A 19130-nucleotide genomic window follows, 5' to 3' on the forward strand; every position below is an offset into this window, starting at 1 on the left:
ACTGTTGGAGCAATTGTCAGAAAATAGAAGAGGCTAATGATGACTGTCAATGTCCCTCGGACTGGGGCCCCTCGCAAGATCTCATCTCGTGGGGTATGGATGATGCGAAGGAAGGTGAAGAATCAGCCCAGGATTACACGGGAGGAGCTGGTCAATGACCTGAAGAGAGCTGGGACCACTGTTTCCAAGGCTATAAGTAATACATTGAAACGTCATGGTTTAAAATCATGTATCGCACGGAAGGTTCCCCTGCTGAAGGCAGCCCATGTCAACGCCCGTCTGAGGTCTGGCAATGACCATCTTGATGATCCAGACGAGTCATTGGAGAAAGTCTTGTGGTCTGAGACCAATATAGCACTTTTTGGTCTCAAATATATTCAGTGTGTTTGGAGGAGAAAGAAGAAGCATCATCCCAAGAACACCATACCTACAGTGAAGCACGGATGCTCTGAGGGTGTTTTTCTGCATAAGGGACAGGACGACTGCACTGTATTAAGGAGAGGATGAACAGGGCTCTGTGTTGTGAGATATTGGGCAAAAACCTCCTAACCTCTGTCAGAGCGTTGTAGATGGGTCGTGGCTGGGTCTTTCATCATGACAATGACCCGAAGCAAACAGCCAAGAAAACCAAGGAGTGGCTCCGTAAGAAGCATATCAAGGTAATGAAGTGGCCTAGCCAGTCTCCAGACCTAAATCCAATAGAGAATCTTTGGAGGGAGCTGAAACTCCGTGTTGCTCAGCGACAGCCCCGAAACCCGACAGATCTAAAGAAGATCTGTAGAGGAGTGGGCCAAAATCCCTAATGCAGTGTGTATTAACCTAGTGAAGAAATATATGAACCGTTTGACCTCTGTAATTGATTAACAACGGCTTCTGTACCAAATATCAAAGTTGTTTAACTCAAGTGATCAAAAACGTATTTGTCACAGACTTTTACAAAGAAATTGTACAACGTGATTTCTGAATGTTTCTTCAGATTCTGTCTCTCACTGTGGAAATGCACATATGATGAAAAATTTAGACACCTCCATGTTTTAAAATTGTGAGAACTTGCTGAATCACAGGGTGATCAAATACTTATTGACCTCACTGTATATAAGTATCAATGTTACTGTTTTTCTTGGAAAACAATGGATCACACATAGGATGTATGATCCATCCCCTTGGGTCCAACCTGAAGCTAAGTATCAGGAGCTGAACATACGTACATTATTTTTTGGGAGTAAATGGCAATATGCAATTTGAATTGATCTCAAGACCTCATCTCTCACATCCACATAAAATTTTGATCATACCGAAAACGTTTAACCCCTTAATATCCATTGATGCACATATGCATATCCATTCCAATATATTTAAATTTTTTCCGCAGGTGTAAATTAATGTAGATGTTAATAGGTAAACAATGTATGAAATTCATAAATTATATATTTTAATGTGACAGGCTCTGAAAGTTTTCAAAGCTAAAGTTTAATTCTATATCAAATGAAAGTATAAAAAGGGGCCTATGCTTTGTTCTTGTGCGCTTGCTTTGAAGAGGGGGAGGGGCGGCAATGACTGCGCGTGAGTAGTTAAAGGACTGGCTTGCCAAGAAGCTGATGCAAGACTACAAACGGTAAGAAATGAACATACATCGGGAAATCTAAACTATTTGAACTTTAAAATAAATACCAATAATCTATAATTTTTTCTGGTCATGCAAGCTTTACCTCTTAGCTAATATTTCAGCTAACCCACGCATGACACAAGTCAAGCAGAACTAACCCCCCCCCACGAACAATATTTTCAGTGACAGTTAACTTTAATGACGGTGTATTACTTTTGTAATTTAGAATTTTAGTTTATAAAATTAATACATCTCTAGACGGAGTCATACTGTTGAATGACATTAGCTAATCTGGCCCGGGTTCTGGCAGCACGCGGGTCGGTCGGTGCCAGCTAATGAAACTACCTCATATATCGATCGCAAGGGTGCTTCTTTGTTGGTCAGAACCTAAACAAAGACGTAGGCAGCAGGGTAAGACACGACAACTAGTTCTAACATAAAGAGAAGAATGTAATGAGAAATTGTTTTTCCTGTTTCGGAGTAGTAATGTTTTTGAAGTGCTGGTGGAACGGTTTGGCACCATTTTGGTAATATGTCATAACTGATAATTACTACAAACAAAGTAACTGCCCATTGATTGCTGATTGACAGTACTGCCACAACACAATATCTGGTTTCTGCTATATGTAAATGCTATGTACTTTTGGGATCTTTGTAGTACGTAGTTGTGAAAAATATAATTGTCAATAACCAATAACAACCTACCACAAACATGTGCTTGGTTGTTTAAATTTACAGCTAGTTGTGAATTTCAATGTGAACACTACAATTTATCTAAACACCTTCTCTTAAGTTTTACATTTTAAGTAAATCATTATATAGAACATCTTTCATTTTGACTAATTGTGGAACATACAAAATAAAGTCAATGTATATCTGAAGATAATTTCTATTTCTGTTTATTATTTACATATAGTAAAAGAGTGAAGCAATAGCAGTTTATTTTGACTTAAAAGACTTCATGTTAATTTTCCATTTAACAGGGGTACTAAATAAAGTTAAACTTGACCACATTTAACAATGACTTTATTTTTTCTATTGTCATATCAAATTTGATATGAAGAAGTGTATTCTACAATTCATGAATGAATATTTTGAATAAAATATGAAGTACTAAAGTTAAGACTAGGTCCTCTGTAGGTTTATGTTATTGAAAGCAAACACCCACGAAATTAATAGGTTACAAACAAACAATTAAATGGAATTTCTGCTGTGCCCCAATTTCAACACCTTAGATAGAAACAGCATGTCATTAAGTTTATTTGTTTATATGTTTTTTATGCTGGAAAATAATGCAAATCCAGTGGTTCGACTCCAGAACACAAATGTAAGTTTGTTTGACTAGTCGATCAAATGTATAGTATATACTATTGAACTTAAGTGGGTTTTTTAAATTCAATTTCAGTGTTAATTTTTTTCAAAACATATTTTCTATATATATTTTATATATATTCACAGGTCAAGATGCCACGAGGATCTACAACAAAACTTTGTGTCAGCTGCAAAGCTGTGATTGGTGTGGCAACTAAGACATGTAAAGTATGCCAAACAATCCAGCCAATGAGGCAAAGGCTTGCCAAAAAACTGGAGAAGTTTCAATCCAAAAAGGAGACTTGGTTGCAAAAACACAAGAAAAACAAAACCACCACACATGTTTTGGATGAGGCATCGGTTTTGGTACGTGTTTTATGTCTGCAATTGTATTTTATAATTTTAGTTATTACTGATGATGTAACAATTTTTTTAGGTGGAAAAGTTGAATACTTTGGGACAAAAAGCCGTTGTGTTTATTGCCAGACCTGGAAAGAAAACATCTACGTGGCATACACATGTCATTCACCCTAGGTGGCAATTAACCGATCAAGCTGGACAGTGTCTGGACCGCATGAAAGACCTATATGAGCTAATGATCAATGGTAAGTATTTCTGTCTGAAAATGTTTATAATTTCAGCCCAGTTTATTCCTAGGATTAGTGCATTCAAATTTGTCATTATTTCTAGAGGTAGAAAAAATAATAACGTTTGACTAATCTAAAACACTTGGAGTATATAGTGATATATTTTTCACGGTTATTGTGCTGCTTTATTTGTCACTTTTGATTTGATTAACTTTAGTTTTTATAGTACCGGTATTATTTTATTCTGTAGAAGGAATTGTAGTACATTAAATCTATCCAATGTGTTGGAATAAATGTATATCTGATCTAAAAAAGTAAAACAAGTTGTAAAATTGTGATATGTTTAAATTTAGCAAATGTATTTCAAGACAAAAAAATTATATGCATAACAAGACAACTGCATTTAGATTATTTTATTTATTTTCCCCATTGAGGTTGGACGAGCCTTCAAATGCCCTCTGGTCCAGTCATCCAGCCTTCAACCTCACCAGCCATTCAACCTTCAACTGCACCATCCATCCAGCCTTCAGCCTCACCAGCCATTCAACCTTCAACTGCACCATCCATCCAGCCTTCAGCCTCACCAGCCATTCAACCTTCAACTGCATCATCCATCCAGCCTTCAACCAGTATGCAGATTCATAACATTTTAATAATATGGTGACGTAGTCTTCTGAAATACATGTTAAAACCACAACATATTGTAAGATGTTGAAATGGTGTCAAAAGAGCATTCTTTTTGTTTATTTAAATCACACTGGAAAAACTGTGGGCTTAAATGTTTGCATAATATTAATTGAAATCAACAATATAATTTACAGAAAATGTTCTTTATTTCTAGCAGGTGTTCCAGCAAAGAAAAAGAAAAAAAGAGATAACAAGAAAGATTCACCTGGAGGTAAATGGGTTATCTTTTATTTGCTATCAACAGCTTCAGATACAAACATAGACAATGTTATTGTATCTTCTAAATGACATGCTTAATGACCTTAGTCAACTATTTAAAATTGAGGTTACCTTTATGTGGACTTAACAGAGTTATGTGTTCCTCACAAGGATACTTAAAATGCTAGCAGCAAAAAATTGACAAACAGTGATAACAAAAAGACTAGAAAAAGAAAATAAAAAGCTAATGTTCTATTAACAAAAAAGAAATTGCTGCAACATATCTAAAATTATATTTTATATATATACATAAAATATAATTTCAGTTATGTTGCAGCAATTTCTTTTTTGTTAATAGAACATTAGCTTTTTTATATATATGTGTGTGTATATATATATATATATATATATATAAAATATACTTTCAGTTATGTTGCAGCAGATTAATTTAACTTTTTGATAGTTTGACTGTCAAATCTATATTAATATCATATATTTAATTGACATTATTTTTACATGTAACTTGTTCATGAAAAAATAAATGTGACATTCATAATCTACTTTTGCGAAGAAGGTCATGTTATCATTAGGATTTGTTAGTATGTTGTGTGAAATGTTTGCAAAATCACTCAAAAAGTGATTTACAGGTTTTGACTTAATTTTCAGCAACAGTTATAAATGACCTAAGGAAAAACTGTTGTGATCTGGCCATTTCTTTGTTTTTTTTGAACATATACAAATACTGTGTAGTAGCTTATAACCACAACTAAATGGTGAAGCTGTGCATGCTATAAGTGCTTCTAATTAGTGATGGAGAAAACAAAGCTTCCCAAAGCTCTAAATTCAACTGTTTCAAAAAAAAGTTTAGTGTTTGAGAAGCATTTGTCTCAATGAAAATCAGCTGGCCAGACTTCATTACTGCTTCAAAATAAGAAGGCAATAAGAAGACAGTGAACTGAGATAGTAATTAGTTATTTGATGCTATACAGCTTTAAAAAAAAATTTTTTATAATTTAGTTGTCACAGACTATGTGTCCATGTATAAAATACATTACAGCATTTAGTGTTTGCTTTTGCAAAACCACAGACAACATGAAGTTTCATTTGGAAATTCATCATACAAATGTTTTCCCAAACATTTTCCTACTGTTTACTTTCTTTGAAACCTTTATATTGTGCTTTTTATATTTTCAGAGTGCAGCCATGGGGGAGAAGATCAGTTTTACCCAGTGAAGCAGGTCTTGAAGACAAAAAAGCAGAAGGTTATTTTTATTTCTTATCTGAAGTAGAAATGTGTACTTTTCATCTGCCTTTCATATGAATGTATGAAATACAATTTACGGCATCACAATTCTTAAGTGTAATAATATGATGGCCTATGTTTAAAAAATCATTTTTTAAATTTACTTTTATCAGGGGAAATTAATGGAGTTTGTTGAATGGGAGCCATGTTCCATGTGGTATGTATAATTTTTTTTTGTTTATTTATAGATTGTATAAGAGGAGGCTGTGCATGATGTGGAGCCAGTGTAGTTATTAGCCTTGTAGCAGTGCTCTGGACCACCTGAAAACATTCATGTGATTTCCTATTTAAACATGTAGCTATTAAGTTACAAATAATACAGCATGATAAAATTAATGCATGGGAAATCATATCCCTTTTAGATTTTGATACAGTTGGACTCAATTTGACAATAGTTCTTATATGATTAAAAGACAAACACTGAACCAGAGACATGAGACAAGACTCTACACCAGGGGTGTCAAACTCATTTTCACTGAGGGCCACATCAGCAAAGTGGTTGTCCTCAAAGGGCCAGATATAATTTATACATGTAAGTAAATGTAATAAAAAATAAATTTAGCTACTCCTTAATGTGGAATAACTTATTATGTATTTAGTATAACTTTTTAAAATGACAATTTCAGTTGCATAGAAAACATATGTTTGCTTGTTACTCCAGCATAAATCTTTTTAAATTTGATTCTATCAGGTTAGGTTATATGGAAAGTGTTTAAGTCCTAATATATAGCCCAATCTGATATTTCAAGTCAGATTCCCCCTAGATATGAATAAATACACACCAATTTTTTATTTTTTATTTAAGAAATTTAAAACTTTTATGCTTTTGGGGGCCACTTAAAATGACAAGGCAGGCCACATTTGGCCCGCGGGCCTGGAGTTTGTCACATTTGCTCTAGAGACTCTAGAGACAGGGTCCAGGGTTGACCCAAGGTTCCTGACTAAAGAGTTAATTAACAAATTAGGCAAGGATACTTAATTGTCGCAGGGACATATTTTCAGGGGAACAAACAAGGACATAAACAATATATAATATACATATGACCATACAAATGTGTCAGTCAAATTAGAAAATGATAAATGAATTTGCAGTAACATAACTGTGAGCATGGTAGCATAAAGTACAAACTGGAGTTCACTGGAGCTTGTTGTCTTTTATTGTAATGTTGTCATTAACTGTTTTTATGTATTCATTGATTTATGTATTTTTTGCAGTGGGAAAACATGGTCTCCACAGTGGGTGGAAAAAAGGAACACCAAAAAATAAACCCCAAAGGCACCTCTGTTGATCAGATTGACCTTTTAAATTATTATTGTTGTTTGTGTTACTGCTTTCTAATTGTTGTTAATAAAAATGTTCAAATGAAAGGGTTTGATCTACATTTTTTATTGCTCAACATGCTCACATGTATGATATACCATAGAGGTAGGACACATTTGTTGTGAAATTCTAAACAAAAGTTTACAATAAAAAACATACAAAAAATTTGTCATATAACCAGATATCAGGTTTTTGTGTTGGATTGTCACAGCTATGGCAATTGCAAATGATCATACCTCAAGTTATAATGATACATACTTAATAGTAAATCATTTTTGGTATTTAGTATAATGAAATAAGAGCAAAGATGTAATGCATGGAGCTGTATTGTGCAACCTAAATAGATGAATGTATATTTGAGGTAAAAAAAAAAAAAAAAACACACTGTTCTTCCAGGTCGTCATTTGCCTTTTTAGCTTCCCCCATTTATTAATTATACAGACGTATATTCTTTACAATTTCAAAGACAGATAAAAGAAATAAAATTTATAAAAGAAAAACCTTGGAATCATAAACATAAACCAAGTGGTAAACGTAGATTGTCAGTTTATTTCAGTAAAGCAATTAAAACGAATCAAAAGTCAGTATGAATAATCAAAATAGCGTTTTCCCCCAAAACAAAAAGTTACTTCCGAACGCAAGACTTATGGGTAGTACCGTTTTAGTGGGTTGAGTTGAGTTTGTGAAATCTAATTGCATTCCTCTTGTGAAAAGCTGTTTTCGAGTAAAAGTAATAATAATTTGACACAATAATAACCGCAAATTAACCGTGGCTTCCTTCCGGTTCGCCGGTAGCGTCCGTAGCTACCACCATAGCAACATAAAAATGTTCCGTCGATACTATTTTGTTGAGTTATATGAAGGAATGTACGTAGAAAAAATATATAGGTATCAAATACAATTGGAAGCTACATAATGTTGAAAACAACTGTATGATTCTCGCTAGAAAATGCATCAAAACAAAGTGTTTATAAAGCCAATAATAATAAATTCACATCAAAAACCCAGGCGATGTCCGCTATATTTTGGGTCCTGGCTCCTGCTAGGAAACCTGTCAGTCACGTGACCCACAGAAATGAACGAGAAAAGAATGCGCAAGTGTTGTAAAACAGTGGTCCCCAACCGCGGACCGGTAAAACGCAAGACACGTTTACCGCAGACCGGTGGGGGTGGGGGGCACGTTTACCGTGGACCGGGGGGGTATTTTCTCTTAAGTAATAATAATAACAATAATAATAATGAACGTAAATCCACTGTGTAATCATGTGCAACTTTATCCGGTCACTTTTCAAAATAAAATAAATTTCAAAATAAAAATAAAACAATAAAATGGAAATTATTTTTTCTTTCTGTGCGTCCCGGTGCAAAAATTTTCCGCGGACCGCCTGGTGCCAAGTGTCCCGCGGCCCGGTACCGGTCCACGGCCCGGTGCCTAGTGTCCCGCGGCCCGGTGCCAAGTGTCCCGCGGATGGATCGGTACCGGTGCTTAGTGTCCTGCGGCCCGGTGCCAAGTGTCCCGCGGATGGATCGGTACCGGTGCCAAGTGTCCCGCGGCCCGGTGCCAAGTGTCCCGTGGCCCGGTGCCAAGTGTCCCGCGGATGGATCGGTACCGGTGCCTAGTGTCCCGCGGCCCGGTGCCTAGTGTCCCGCGGATGGATCGGTACCGGTGCCAAGTGTCCCGCGGCCCGGTGCCAAGTGTCCCGCGGATGGATCGGTACCGGTGCTTAGTGTCCTGCGGCCCGGTGCCAAGTGTCCCGCGGATGGATTGGTACCGGTGCCAAGTGTCCCGCGGCCCGGTGCCAAGTGTCCCGTGGCCCGGTGCCAAGTGTCCCGCGGATGGATCGGTACCGGTGCCTAGTGTCCCGCGGCCCGGTGCCTAGTGTCCCGCGGATGGATCGGTACCGGTGCCAAGTGTCCCGCGGCCCGGTGCCAAGTGTCCCGTGGCCCGGTGCCAAGTGTCCCGCGGATGGATCGGTACCGGTGCCTAGTGTCCCGCGGCCCGGTGCCAAGTGTCCCGCGGATGGATCAGTACTGGTGCCTAGTGTCCCGTGGCCCGGTGCCAAGTGTCCCGCGGATGGATCGGTACCGGTGCCTAGTGTCCCGCAGCCGGGTGCCAAGTGTCCCGCGGCCCGGTGCCAAGTGTTCCGCGGATGGATCGGTACCGGTGCCAAGTGTCCCGAGGCCCGGTGCCAAGTGTCCCGAGGCCCGGTGGCTTGGGACCACTGTTGTAAAATAAAGACGTTTCGCCCTGTGGACTAACGTAGGTGTAAACGTTTGTTTTTCACAATTTAGAGCCCCTAAAAAAACGTTTTCACAGAGCGAAAAAAGATAACTAAAAACTGCATTTTTATAAAAGCCTTCTGAAAGTAAATGGTATATTTCTCACTAGAAATGTTGTCAGAATAAAGATTAGTCCTTAAAAAATCCTGTTTTGTGGGATTTTCTACCGAAAAATGAACGAGCATCCGCCATGTTTTTTTTCACGGCAGGCAAAACCTCAGAAGTCACGTGATCCTGAGAAGGCTAATAGAAAATGAATAGGAAAATGAAACGTAAGTGTCTCACAAGTTACGGGCCGTTTTTGTGAACCTGTCACGTATTTCCATGTGGACAAATGTAGCTACTACACATTTTAGGATGAGACTGGGTTGGCACTCTTTAGCTGTCCAGGCGCAGGCTAACTAGTTTGTCGCTCTGTTGTGTAATTGTATGCAAATAACGTTGTTTAATTTTCCTCTAATTTTCTTCCGTCTCCTGGCGCTAAGTGCTGTATGAGTGACTTTAATCTCACGCAGCCGCGCTGCCAGGAACTAGAGCTAAGCTTACTGGGGGTAAGATGTTGGCCGTGAAACGCATGAACGCAGATGAAGCGCGGGCTGAACGCAGCTCTGGAAGTCATATTTTCACATGAAAACACTAAGAATTAAAAAAACACAATATTTAATTGGAGCTGCTTAACTCTGCAAATGGATAAAGTTATCTGAGCCCAACAGCCTGTTAGGTCAGGGAAAGTGCAATAATATACACACTATTAGGCCTAACCACAGCGCTGGTCATAGAAAAAAGTCAAAATCTTGTTTCACAGCTTCAGCTGATAGAGATGGCATTCTATGATCATTTCAGCTGAATAATATATGCAAAAATAATCCAGCGTTCTCGGGAAAATGATCAGGGGGAACGCTGGTACGGGATTGTGACCGTGGGGAAGTCAGATGAAACAGCAGGCACAAAGTGTAAAGCACACTTGGAATTAGGTTTGATTAGAGGGGAATGGTTTTTCGTTGCTGGGGCCGGAGCTGTGACAATTTGGAGACTGCCACAGGCACAAGTCTGCTGAGTCCATTAAACATAAGGACCTTGTTAGTTTCTGATGCTGAAGCTGGTTGAGAAGAAAAGAGGGGAGGGTTTTACAGTGGCATCATAAAAATACCATTGCAGCTTTAAGTGAATGAGAGAAGCCATAAAAACCTGACGGGCGACATCTTCAGTTTCTCTTTGGGCTCTACGTTAAATGGAAGCTGCAAGGCAACAGGATCGGCTTACGCTAGCTGTTCAGCGGTGTCATAGCAAGCGTAACTGGATGCAGATCTGTTAGGAGACAGTTGCATATGTTAACACAAATCCCGGGTATTTGTCTATGATTGTGAGATTGCTTAAAAATGTGAGTGCGTATTATTTGCAGGCCATTTGATGGACTCTACAGTTCTCAGCAGACTCCTTAAGTTAATTTGAGTGATCAGAACGCAGATCAGACTAGGATCTCTGCTGCTGCAGAGCCAGACCAGCGTTTGCCCCTGCACACACTCGCACGAACCCAGAGCTTTGGGCTTTCCACACCCTCCATGAAAAAGTTTTGCAACATGATTTCACAGTTTAATCACATTTCAATCCGGGGGGGTTTATCGAAGCATGCAAATGCCTCCATGCTGGTCTGAGTAAACGAAGTAATCCGGAGCAGAATGTTCCCTTTTATTATCAGTGATTTAATAGGTCTCAGTGGGCTTGTGAATGTCCTGATGTCATCAATAATAATAAGAAAGTGCTGCCGTGAACTGGTTAGTCAGGTCTCTAGTCAGCCGGGTTTAGTGCTGAGTGCACCGGTAGCGTCGGTGAAGGCTGTCATCTCAGCACGCTGCATCTGCGCCTCTTTTGTCAGGAGCTGCTTTGATCCACTCAGTTGCAGAGTTACAAGCCCGCAGCAGAAATATGCTGAATGGATTCATGTATCATCCTCCCCCCTACAAACAGCCTCTGGCCCATTCGCTATTTATGATCATAATAGCTGCCGTTATTTATTAAAGAGAGCGATTGTTGTCCTTGCTCAATAGACAGTGTTGTTTTCTCTGCTGGGAAGAGTAATATTTGTCCTTTTGGTGTGGCCCTGTGTGTGATATGAGGCAGCGTAGTGAATGTGATGGTGATTGATTCGTGTGTTGAGCAGCGCAGAGAGGTGCAGAGGAAGGCTAATCTGAGTTATGATTTCCTCTGAAATCGCGTTTTCTTCCCTGACTCATCCTTCCCCTCTCCTGCGCCGGGTGCTGGCTGGTGCCCGGAACACCTTCCTCTGGTCCTTCACCCCCACTTTCTCCAGATCATAACTCCACTTCCATCTGGCCCGTTTTATCTTCCATGCTCACACGCTGACTTGTTAACCTGCTGGAAGTGGCGTCAAGCTTCTGGAGTAATCATGCTATCACATTGAGGGTTAAACCGAACTGTTGAAGGGAGAAAATAGCTTTTTGCTTTGCTCTGATTTGATCTACTGGGAGTCGGACTGAAGAGACAGCGATATTATTCAGTTATGGGGTGACGGATATTAACAGCCCTCCAAGTACAGATGTGGAGTGGTGTGATGTCATTAACAGTCAGGCCACGGGGAGCAGAGCTGCAAACAGTAAAACACTTCAGAGGGAACATTTATTCACAAAACCCCAGTGGTGAAAGCGCACCAGGTCAGTAATTAGATGACTAAAGCTTTGGGAAGAGGATGTGTGTTTGCCTCCATCTGATATTTCCTTTCTGAGTGGATGTCGGTGCATCTTTATGTGCGTTTGTTTTGTGTGCACAATATATTCCTGATGGAAAAGATCTCGGTGCTGCAGGCGTGTTGAATACTTCAAACCCACCAGACTTCCCAGGAGTGAAATAATACACGGAGAAGGCTGGAAGTCATCTAAGGGCAGTGTGATTGTGCAGGACTGAGTCAGGGGTGTGTGAGCGTTCGTGGGATAATGTGTGAGTTCTGGGATGGATGGGCATGTGCTGAGTAAACGACCCGCCTTGATTCAGCCTATCAGCTGAGCTCTCCAGCCAGACTCCTTCATATCCCTTTTCATCCGTCTCTATAAGGGAGAGGACGGAGGGATGAGTGGGCAAAAGGCGGAGGGGACACAGAAAATGAGTATGCACAAGAGCAAGCATAAAGGAGCTAATTATAGAAGAGGGAAAAACATCAAATCTAAATCAAGCTGTAGGACAAAATGCTTCTAATGTGATTAGGAATCCCAGAAGAACAGGGTCCATTTGTGGGGCCTCTGCCTATTTCTAATGCTTAAAGATTAAAAGGTAAACCATAAATAGTGTACAAGTAAAAGCTCGAATTAATGAAAAAGAGTCGGAGGACAAACACGAGAAACATTTTGCCGTACTGATGGATGTGGCTTTAGGCGAAAAGCACCACAGATTACATCGAGCATTATTATTACCCATTCCCATTACCATGAGTGGAAATGGACCAAATTGCAAAAGTAAATGAAAACAAAAGCTAACAGCAGAAAATAGAGTAAAAAATAAAATAAAAAATTTAACCTGGTTTCTATTAAAGAGTTTCTTTAACAAAAATGAACCAGACAGTGTACAAAAACATAACATATTGTTGTATTGTTTGGTCAAGTCAATGCTGCATCATTAAGAAATGATATTATATCTTTTTTTCCTTTCATCACTTTATGCTATGAATAAAATGAAGCTGATACTTTTGGTCATGAACCAACTTTTGCCCAAGCCTTACAAAGTTACATTTTTGTAAACAAAGGCCAAAATTTTAGCAAAGTAGGCAACATAATTCATAAAATATGTACTAGATTCTAATTCTAAATGCAGAAATGTCAATATAATTGACATTTTTAAGAGCACAGCGTCCTCTTGTTTATCATGGGAGTTGTATTCTAAAAATAACCTGCAAGAAAGAAAATCCAGGAAGTACTCAACTTTATTTTTTTACAATAATTATGTTTTAAGGCAGCAAAACCCCTAATTTCAGACAGGAATGAACGTTTTCACACTTTTCTCTCACTTTTAAACACTATCAAAGTTCAAACCTACATAGAGAAATAATAAGTATAGTATTATAGGACGAAAGAGATCAGCAAAGAATATTGAAGATTTTTAAAAATTTGGCAAATTCTGTAAGATTGTGAAAGGTGAACCGTGTTATAGCAAGGATCCTGTGCACAATCAGAAATTCACAAAAAGCCATTCAGAACTTTGTTGCGATAATCTTCTACCCAAACGCCAGGCCAACAGGATTCACCTGTTGAATTCCCAGATACTCTGAATCCTCATTCACCATCTCTGGAAACCAAGCTGTCCATGACGTATGTAAGTCTGTACATCGCCAGCTAAAAATATCTGTCCAGTTGCAGCTGTTTCATCATTTAGGTACCGTCCTGTCCTTCAAGTTCGTTCTTTCTTTTAAAAACATTTTCTCTTTTTGGCATTAGGTCATTATACCAGAAACCTTAAATCTTAATCTTTTGCATAAAACATGTCGGCATAAGAATCAAATTGACTGTTTTCATTTTATTTCTTTTTTTTTTCCAATTTGAAAATCAAAAAGGCAACCTATTTTTAAGGTTTTGACCATATTCACTAAATTGTTCAAAGACCTGGAAAGATTTCTCTTTGCACTATTTCTCCCAAGCTGGCCGTTTTACAGAAACCTCTTTCTTTAAAACAATTGTGTTCACATTTGTGATGGTTGGCACTAAGAGCTTCAAATTTTATATAATTAACCTTACAATAATTACTATTTTGTGCAAATTTTAGATTTTAACTGTCTTTCATAAAAGCCTCAAAGACTCGACTTTCTCAAAAATGAAAAAAATGTCTGTTATTAGAGGCAATACACATCTTTGGGCTTTATTTAGAAGCTGTACTTACTGTTTCAACTAAAAAATATGACCTTGAGAAAATTAGAAATAGAAAACTATTATTAAGCAGACAGAAGCTGTAAGTATTACTAAACTAATTCTACATTAAAATTCTCTATTAAATGTCATTCTTCCACTAAGGGCCAAGTAAACAAGTGAATTAATGAAAAACAGACACAAAAAAAACATTTCCTGGGAGTTTCGGCCGAGTTTGATGTGAATGATAGCTCTGCATGTGTTTAACAACACAAAAAAAGACCCTTCTGATGCAATTTGTCTTTCTAATTGTGCCTGCAGAGCACAAACACAAGTCACCAGATTACCTCTGCCAAAAATAAAAAATAAAAATAAATTAATAAACAATTGTTTTGTTGTAATTGCAAAAAAAAACAGCTGGTTCTCCATTGGGCCCCACCAGGAAATCTTTGTGAGATTTCTGATATGTTCTGATCAGCTGGTTTTTTTTTTGTGTTTTAAGAAAAAAAAGTGCTATTTGAAGGACACCAGCTCAGTAACAGAGCAGAGGAGGAGGCATAACTGCAGATAAAGGCAGATACAAGCATCATGGCTGTCCTGAAAACCCGGAAAGATGGCAGGTAGCGCACTCAGATTTGGTCTAACATCACTGATTCACAATTCAGGGCTCCATTAGCGTCACTTAGTGTCCTCACACGAACACTTTCCTTATCTTGCTGGTTGCAAAGTTGAGCGATCAATCCAGGTTTGGCTAAATGAAAGTTTCCTTTACCGGCTTTCCCGCCTTGCCAAGTGGTGAACATAAGGCACATATATTTTGTGCATCTGTGCTTGTCATTAGCTCACTCTGCCGACAGAGTGTGAATAAACTGTGCTAATGTTGTTCTAATGAATAACTTTCAAGAGAGGATTACTTGCAGTGGCTGCTGCAGCACTTCTTTAAGATAGATGCACGCATTTTTTTTTTCTTTCTGCAGCAGCTACAATTGTGATATCTATACTTAAACCTTTATTCACCCCGGGAAGATTTGCAGCTCATGCTGAGCTTGCAGGTTTCTTCACAGAAATGCACTGTTGACACTTGCACTTACACATATTCTCAGAGCTGCAGCAGCCCGCTAACCTTGAGCCGCTTGCAGCTCCTTGGAAGGCGCCACCTTGTTGGGCGACACGCGCCTCTGTGGAGAATCAGAAAGGTCAGCGTGGAGCGTTGTGACTTTTTGCACCAATAGTTTGCACCAGCAGCTGTTTGCTCTGAACACAGCAAACATTTGTGCTCCTACCAAGTAATTTGGTCTAAATTCTTTTAATTTATTTTATTCATAAAACACCAGTTTACAAACAGGGAACTGGGTGAAACATCAAAGACAACAAACATCAAAACCATAAACGCAGATATGATCTACAGTTTTTTTAACAATGGTCTGGGGGAATACTCAATTCTGATTGGCTGAAGGGTGTGCATTAAAAAGGGATACTGGACAACAAAAAAGTAGTTTTGGTCAAATAGCTAAATGTTCTACATTATAAACGCCAGTTGGTTACACTAATAATTATAATAATAGATTGGATTTTTCTGCGCTTTTCCAGACGCTTAAAACGGTTACAATCTGTATATTATTAATTCACTCCTCATTCATACTTGGTGATGGTAACATAGTGATGTAGCCACAGCTGCCCTGACAGAGGCGTGCCTGCCAGTACGTGCCCACAGTCCCTCTGACCATCAGCGGGACATTCATATGCCACACTGAAGGCATGGGGGTTGTAGTATCTTGCCCAGGGACACAACAGTTGACTGAGGGAGCTGGGATCAAACTGGCGAGCCACTGCCGTAACCACAACAACAGAAACTTGGAGTAAATTGTAAGTTGACATATGTCATTCCACAGTTTTTAATACAGCAAGATGGTAAAAATATGATTTTACTGAGTTATTTTATAGTTTCCATTAACCTTTTTGGTGAATATGATAATTTTGAAGACTATGTGTAGTAGAGGAGAAAGAGAAAAGAGAATATGACGAGATGAGACACAACAAATTGAACAATTTAGAGGATGAAATGGACGAGGTGAACACAAAACCCCCCCCACAAAATGGACAGTTGAAAGACTGTCAGACTTCCTGGTTCAAAAAGACAAGAACAGCAACTTTCCATCCACTGATTAGTCCTTATACACCAGCTGCAACAGAGCAAGCTGCAGGTTTGGCAGCTGTTACCATGCCAACACGTCACACAGCGTGTTCAATAGTTCGCTTCTTGTGAAAAACGATTCAAATGTTAAGATATGACAATGGTTTAAATGGGACAATGCCCTTTGAAGGTCTTTGTAAAAGCAACCATTCTCCGCTTCGCATTCATATTGAACTCTATGGGTTAGGGATGGGATAGCCCTTCAGTTTCTATGTGAATCAAGGGAGGTGAGCAAATACCTTTGGTAATATAGTGTAAGGGACCAACAGAATACAGCAATTTTGGGTAAAACAAGGTCCCTTTAGTTTCAACATAAGAATTTCCCTTGCTGTCATTCTGTGCACAATGAAATTGTGACACTCTGCAGGTGTTTAACAGGATATATAAAAGTCAGGGTTGGAAATAAAAAAAGATTTTCAATATAAAATGTAAAATATTAAAAATCTAAAATAGATACATCAGTGTCGCTGAAGGATAATAATCAACTGTGCTGGTGGTCACAGAGTTATGTAGTGTTGTACTTGTTGATGATAAATAACCTATAATTGCTTTTATATAACCATCTAAAAATACAAACCATATTATCATAATTAACATGTGTTGAATTGAATACATGCATATTGGATATTGCACTTTTCTGAACCAAATAGTGGAAGATTTGGATGAAGCTGCTGTCAGAATATAGATTTAGCAAGAATTACGATCAGTTGTGACCGTTTGGTGTCAAAATCAATCACAAAATCTCTAGAACATCTGTTTTAAGTCAAGAGAATTTAAAAAGACTAAAAGTAGAAACATGCATCAGAATTAGAAAACATTAGAAAACATGCATTAGAAGACATAAGAAAGTAATATTAGAAAAGACAACTTTTAATGAAATACATCTGGTATTTTTAGTTATATATGCATATTTGTTAAATATATTTCAAGTAAATACTCCTTACTTTAAGGATTTATTTTCTAAAGGCAGGTCATTTGTCAGGCCATTACGTGCAATGCCAAAGAAAGTAATGTATTACACAAATAAACTTGTGGGTGTATATTTTTTGCTGTTATTCTCAACAACGGAATCCTCACACCTTTTTTAGCAGCTATGCTAAAAACCAGAGACACAGCTGTAATAAAAACAAGGCTTTTAACGAAACAAAACAAATGATAGCAACAGTCATATTTTGGCAGTGAAGCAGGTCGATTATTCTCTCCAGCAGTCGTACTACATTGCTCATCTTTGTTGATCTGGGGGGTCAAAACCTCTGGAGAATAAGGTTCATCTGCATACAGAGTGGTTTTGAGAAATGTGAGATTTGGTCAAAAACAAAAGAAGGAAAACTGGGATTCATGTTCCTCTGACGGTTGCTGTAACAAAGCCAAAGAATTACAAGTACAGGATCTTTCCCTAAACAACTTGTCCAGACTGCAACTATGTTTTCAGAAAGATAATAAACTGTGACTCCTTTTACTTGGTACCCATTTAATAAAACTTATTTCATAGCAAGTGTGCTTAACACACTCTGGGGAGATTCTAGGGGTTTGAAACAAAAATCATAAAAAGGCCAAATCATGGGAGAAGTAAATGTTGGATGGCCCTGAAGGCTTTCCTTTGAAAATGTGCCATGAGTCATTTATCAACCTCATTCTGCACACACACACGTCTAATTGTCCGCAGCAGCTTCTATCTCTTCAGATGCGACCTTTTAACAACTTTAAAGTGCACCGGGTTGTTTACGACACAAGAATATGAAACTCGATCTGTTGCTTTTTACACAATCGACAAACTCTTCCACAATAGCTAATCCACCTTGGGTAGAGAGTGTCATAAAATATTTGAGTCCTGTCCCTGCAGTTACAAGCTATTATTGCATCCACTCATGTTTAATTCAGCCCTGATAACTAATGCACATATCATGGACAGGGTAAACACCCCAATGGAGAGCTTTGGGCTCATTTTGATACAGAGATCCACATCACATTGTAGAGTGCAGAAAGCAGCCTCCTGCCCCAAAGTCAGAGGGGTTTGGGAGTGATTAAAAGACACACAGAAACAATGTTGGGACACTGGCAGGGCTAACCTCTATTAAGCAAAATGACTCTCAATCTCCTACCGAGGACTTTTTTCCTAAATGACTAAATGTGATACGATTAAATATTTAATCAGATTCAAAGGCCCTTGCAGAAATTGCTATTGACATTAATATAGATGATTTGTGACATTTGACACAAGCCGGCTTTCATTACAGTGTGGAACTAACTGCACATGATTAGCAGTCATTATAGAGATGCACATTAGGTTCACACCAACGTTTCAGAACAGTTCTACCATCGTGCTTAATTTTAAAATATTATTCAAAATATTGAATTTGTTCTTTTACTATATAGAATACTTAACATTTATATTAATATTGACAAAATAATTCAGGGAGTGATTCTGATGTTTAGCCTTTTTTTCCCATTTTAGATGAAGTAACTTAGTATTTTTTTCAAAGTTATAACTAAATGTCTCTATGAATCATCAAAAAGAGGTTTAAAATTCTGAAGATAAAGGAAGATACATCAGTTTTATAGACCAAGGTAGATTTAATCTTTTTTTGCATGATATTCCCAGTGGATTTAGGTAATTAGATATTTTTTTCCATTGCACAACTTTTTAAAACTGTATAATAAATTATTTCAGCCTTTAAATCTGCCTTCGTGCGAAAAAGTGAAAAAATGTAATTGCTAAATCCCAATTGAACTGTGATTAACCACAATTTATGAAAAGCTGACTTTAGGTTCTCTTACCATAACCAGGCCTGATTA

General features: G+C 38.2%; 2 protein-coding genes across 5 annotated transcripts in view; one reads left to right on the top strand and one right to left on the bottom strand.

The window, feature by feature from the left end:
* Nucleotides 1-19130, bottom strand: part of grin3b (glutamate ionotropic receptor NMDA type subunit 3B) — a 124163-nt gene that overhangs the window by 64611 nt on the left and 40422 nt on the right. The window lies entirely within an intron of this gene.
* On the top strand, nt 766-7393 carry LOC110013634. Of its 4 annotated transcripts, none has more exons than XM_023951533.1 (8): nt 766-1615; nt 3065-3283; nt 3354-3522; nt 3939-4133; nt 4346-4402; nt 5584-5651; nt 5806-5849; nt 6908-7393. In XM_023951533.1, the coding sequence occupies exons 2-8, from the start codon at nt 3071-3073 to the stop codon at nt 6957-6959; spliced, it is 798 nt and encodes a 265-aa protein (XP_023807301.1). In that variant the 5' UTR covers nt 766-1615; nt 3065-3070; the 3' UTR covers nt 6960-7393. The 4 variants fall into 4 exon arrangements, with proteins under 4 accessions (XP_023807301.1, XP_023807302.1, XP_023807300.1 ...); XM_023951532.1 differs by lacking the exon at nt 766-1615 and adding an exon at nt 2558-2933 and having other exon boundaries at nt 4349-4402; XM_023951531.1 differs by lacking the exon at nt 766-1615 and adding an exon at nt 2560-2933.

This window comes from Oryzias latipes, chromosome 22 (genome assembly GCF_002234675.1).
Source record: "Oryzias latipes chromosome 22, ASM223467v1".
Classification (NCBI taxonomy): Eukaryota; Metazoa; Chordata; class Actinopteri; order Beloniformes; family Adrianichthyidae; genus Oryzias; species Oryzias latipes.

Excerpts from the sequence above, each read along its gene's own strand:
- LOC110013634 (XM_023951531.1), top strand. The coding sequence starts at position 2,805 with ATGGAATTTCTGCTGTGCCCCAATTTCAACACCTTAGATAGAAACAGC. Across the intron at positions 3,523-3,938 it reads ATATGAGCTAATGATCAATG|GTTGGACGAGCCTTCAAATG; the intron begins GTAAGTATTTCT and ends TTCCCCATTGAG. Across the intron at positions 5,850-6,907 it reads TGGGAGCCATGTTCCATGTG|TGGGAAAACATGGTCTCCAC; the intron begins GTATGTATAATT and ends TATTTTTTGCAG.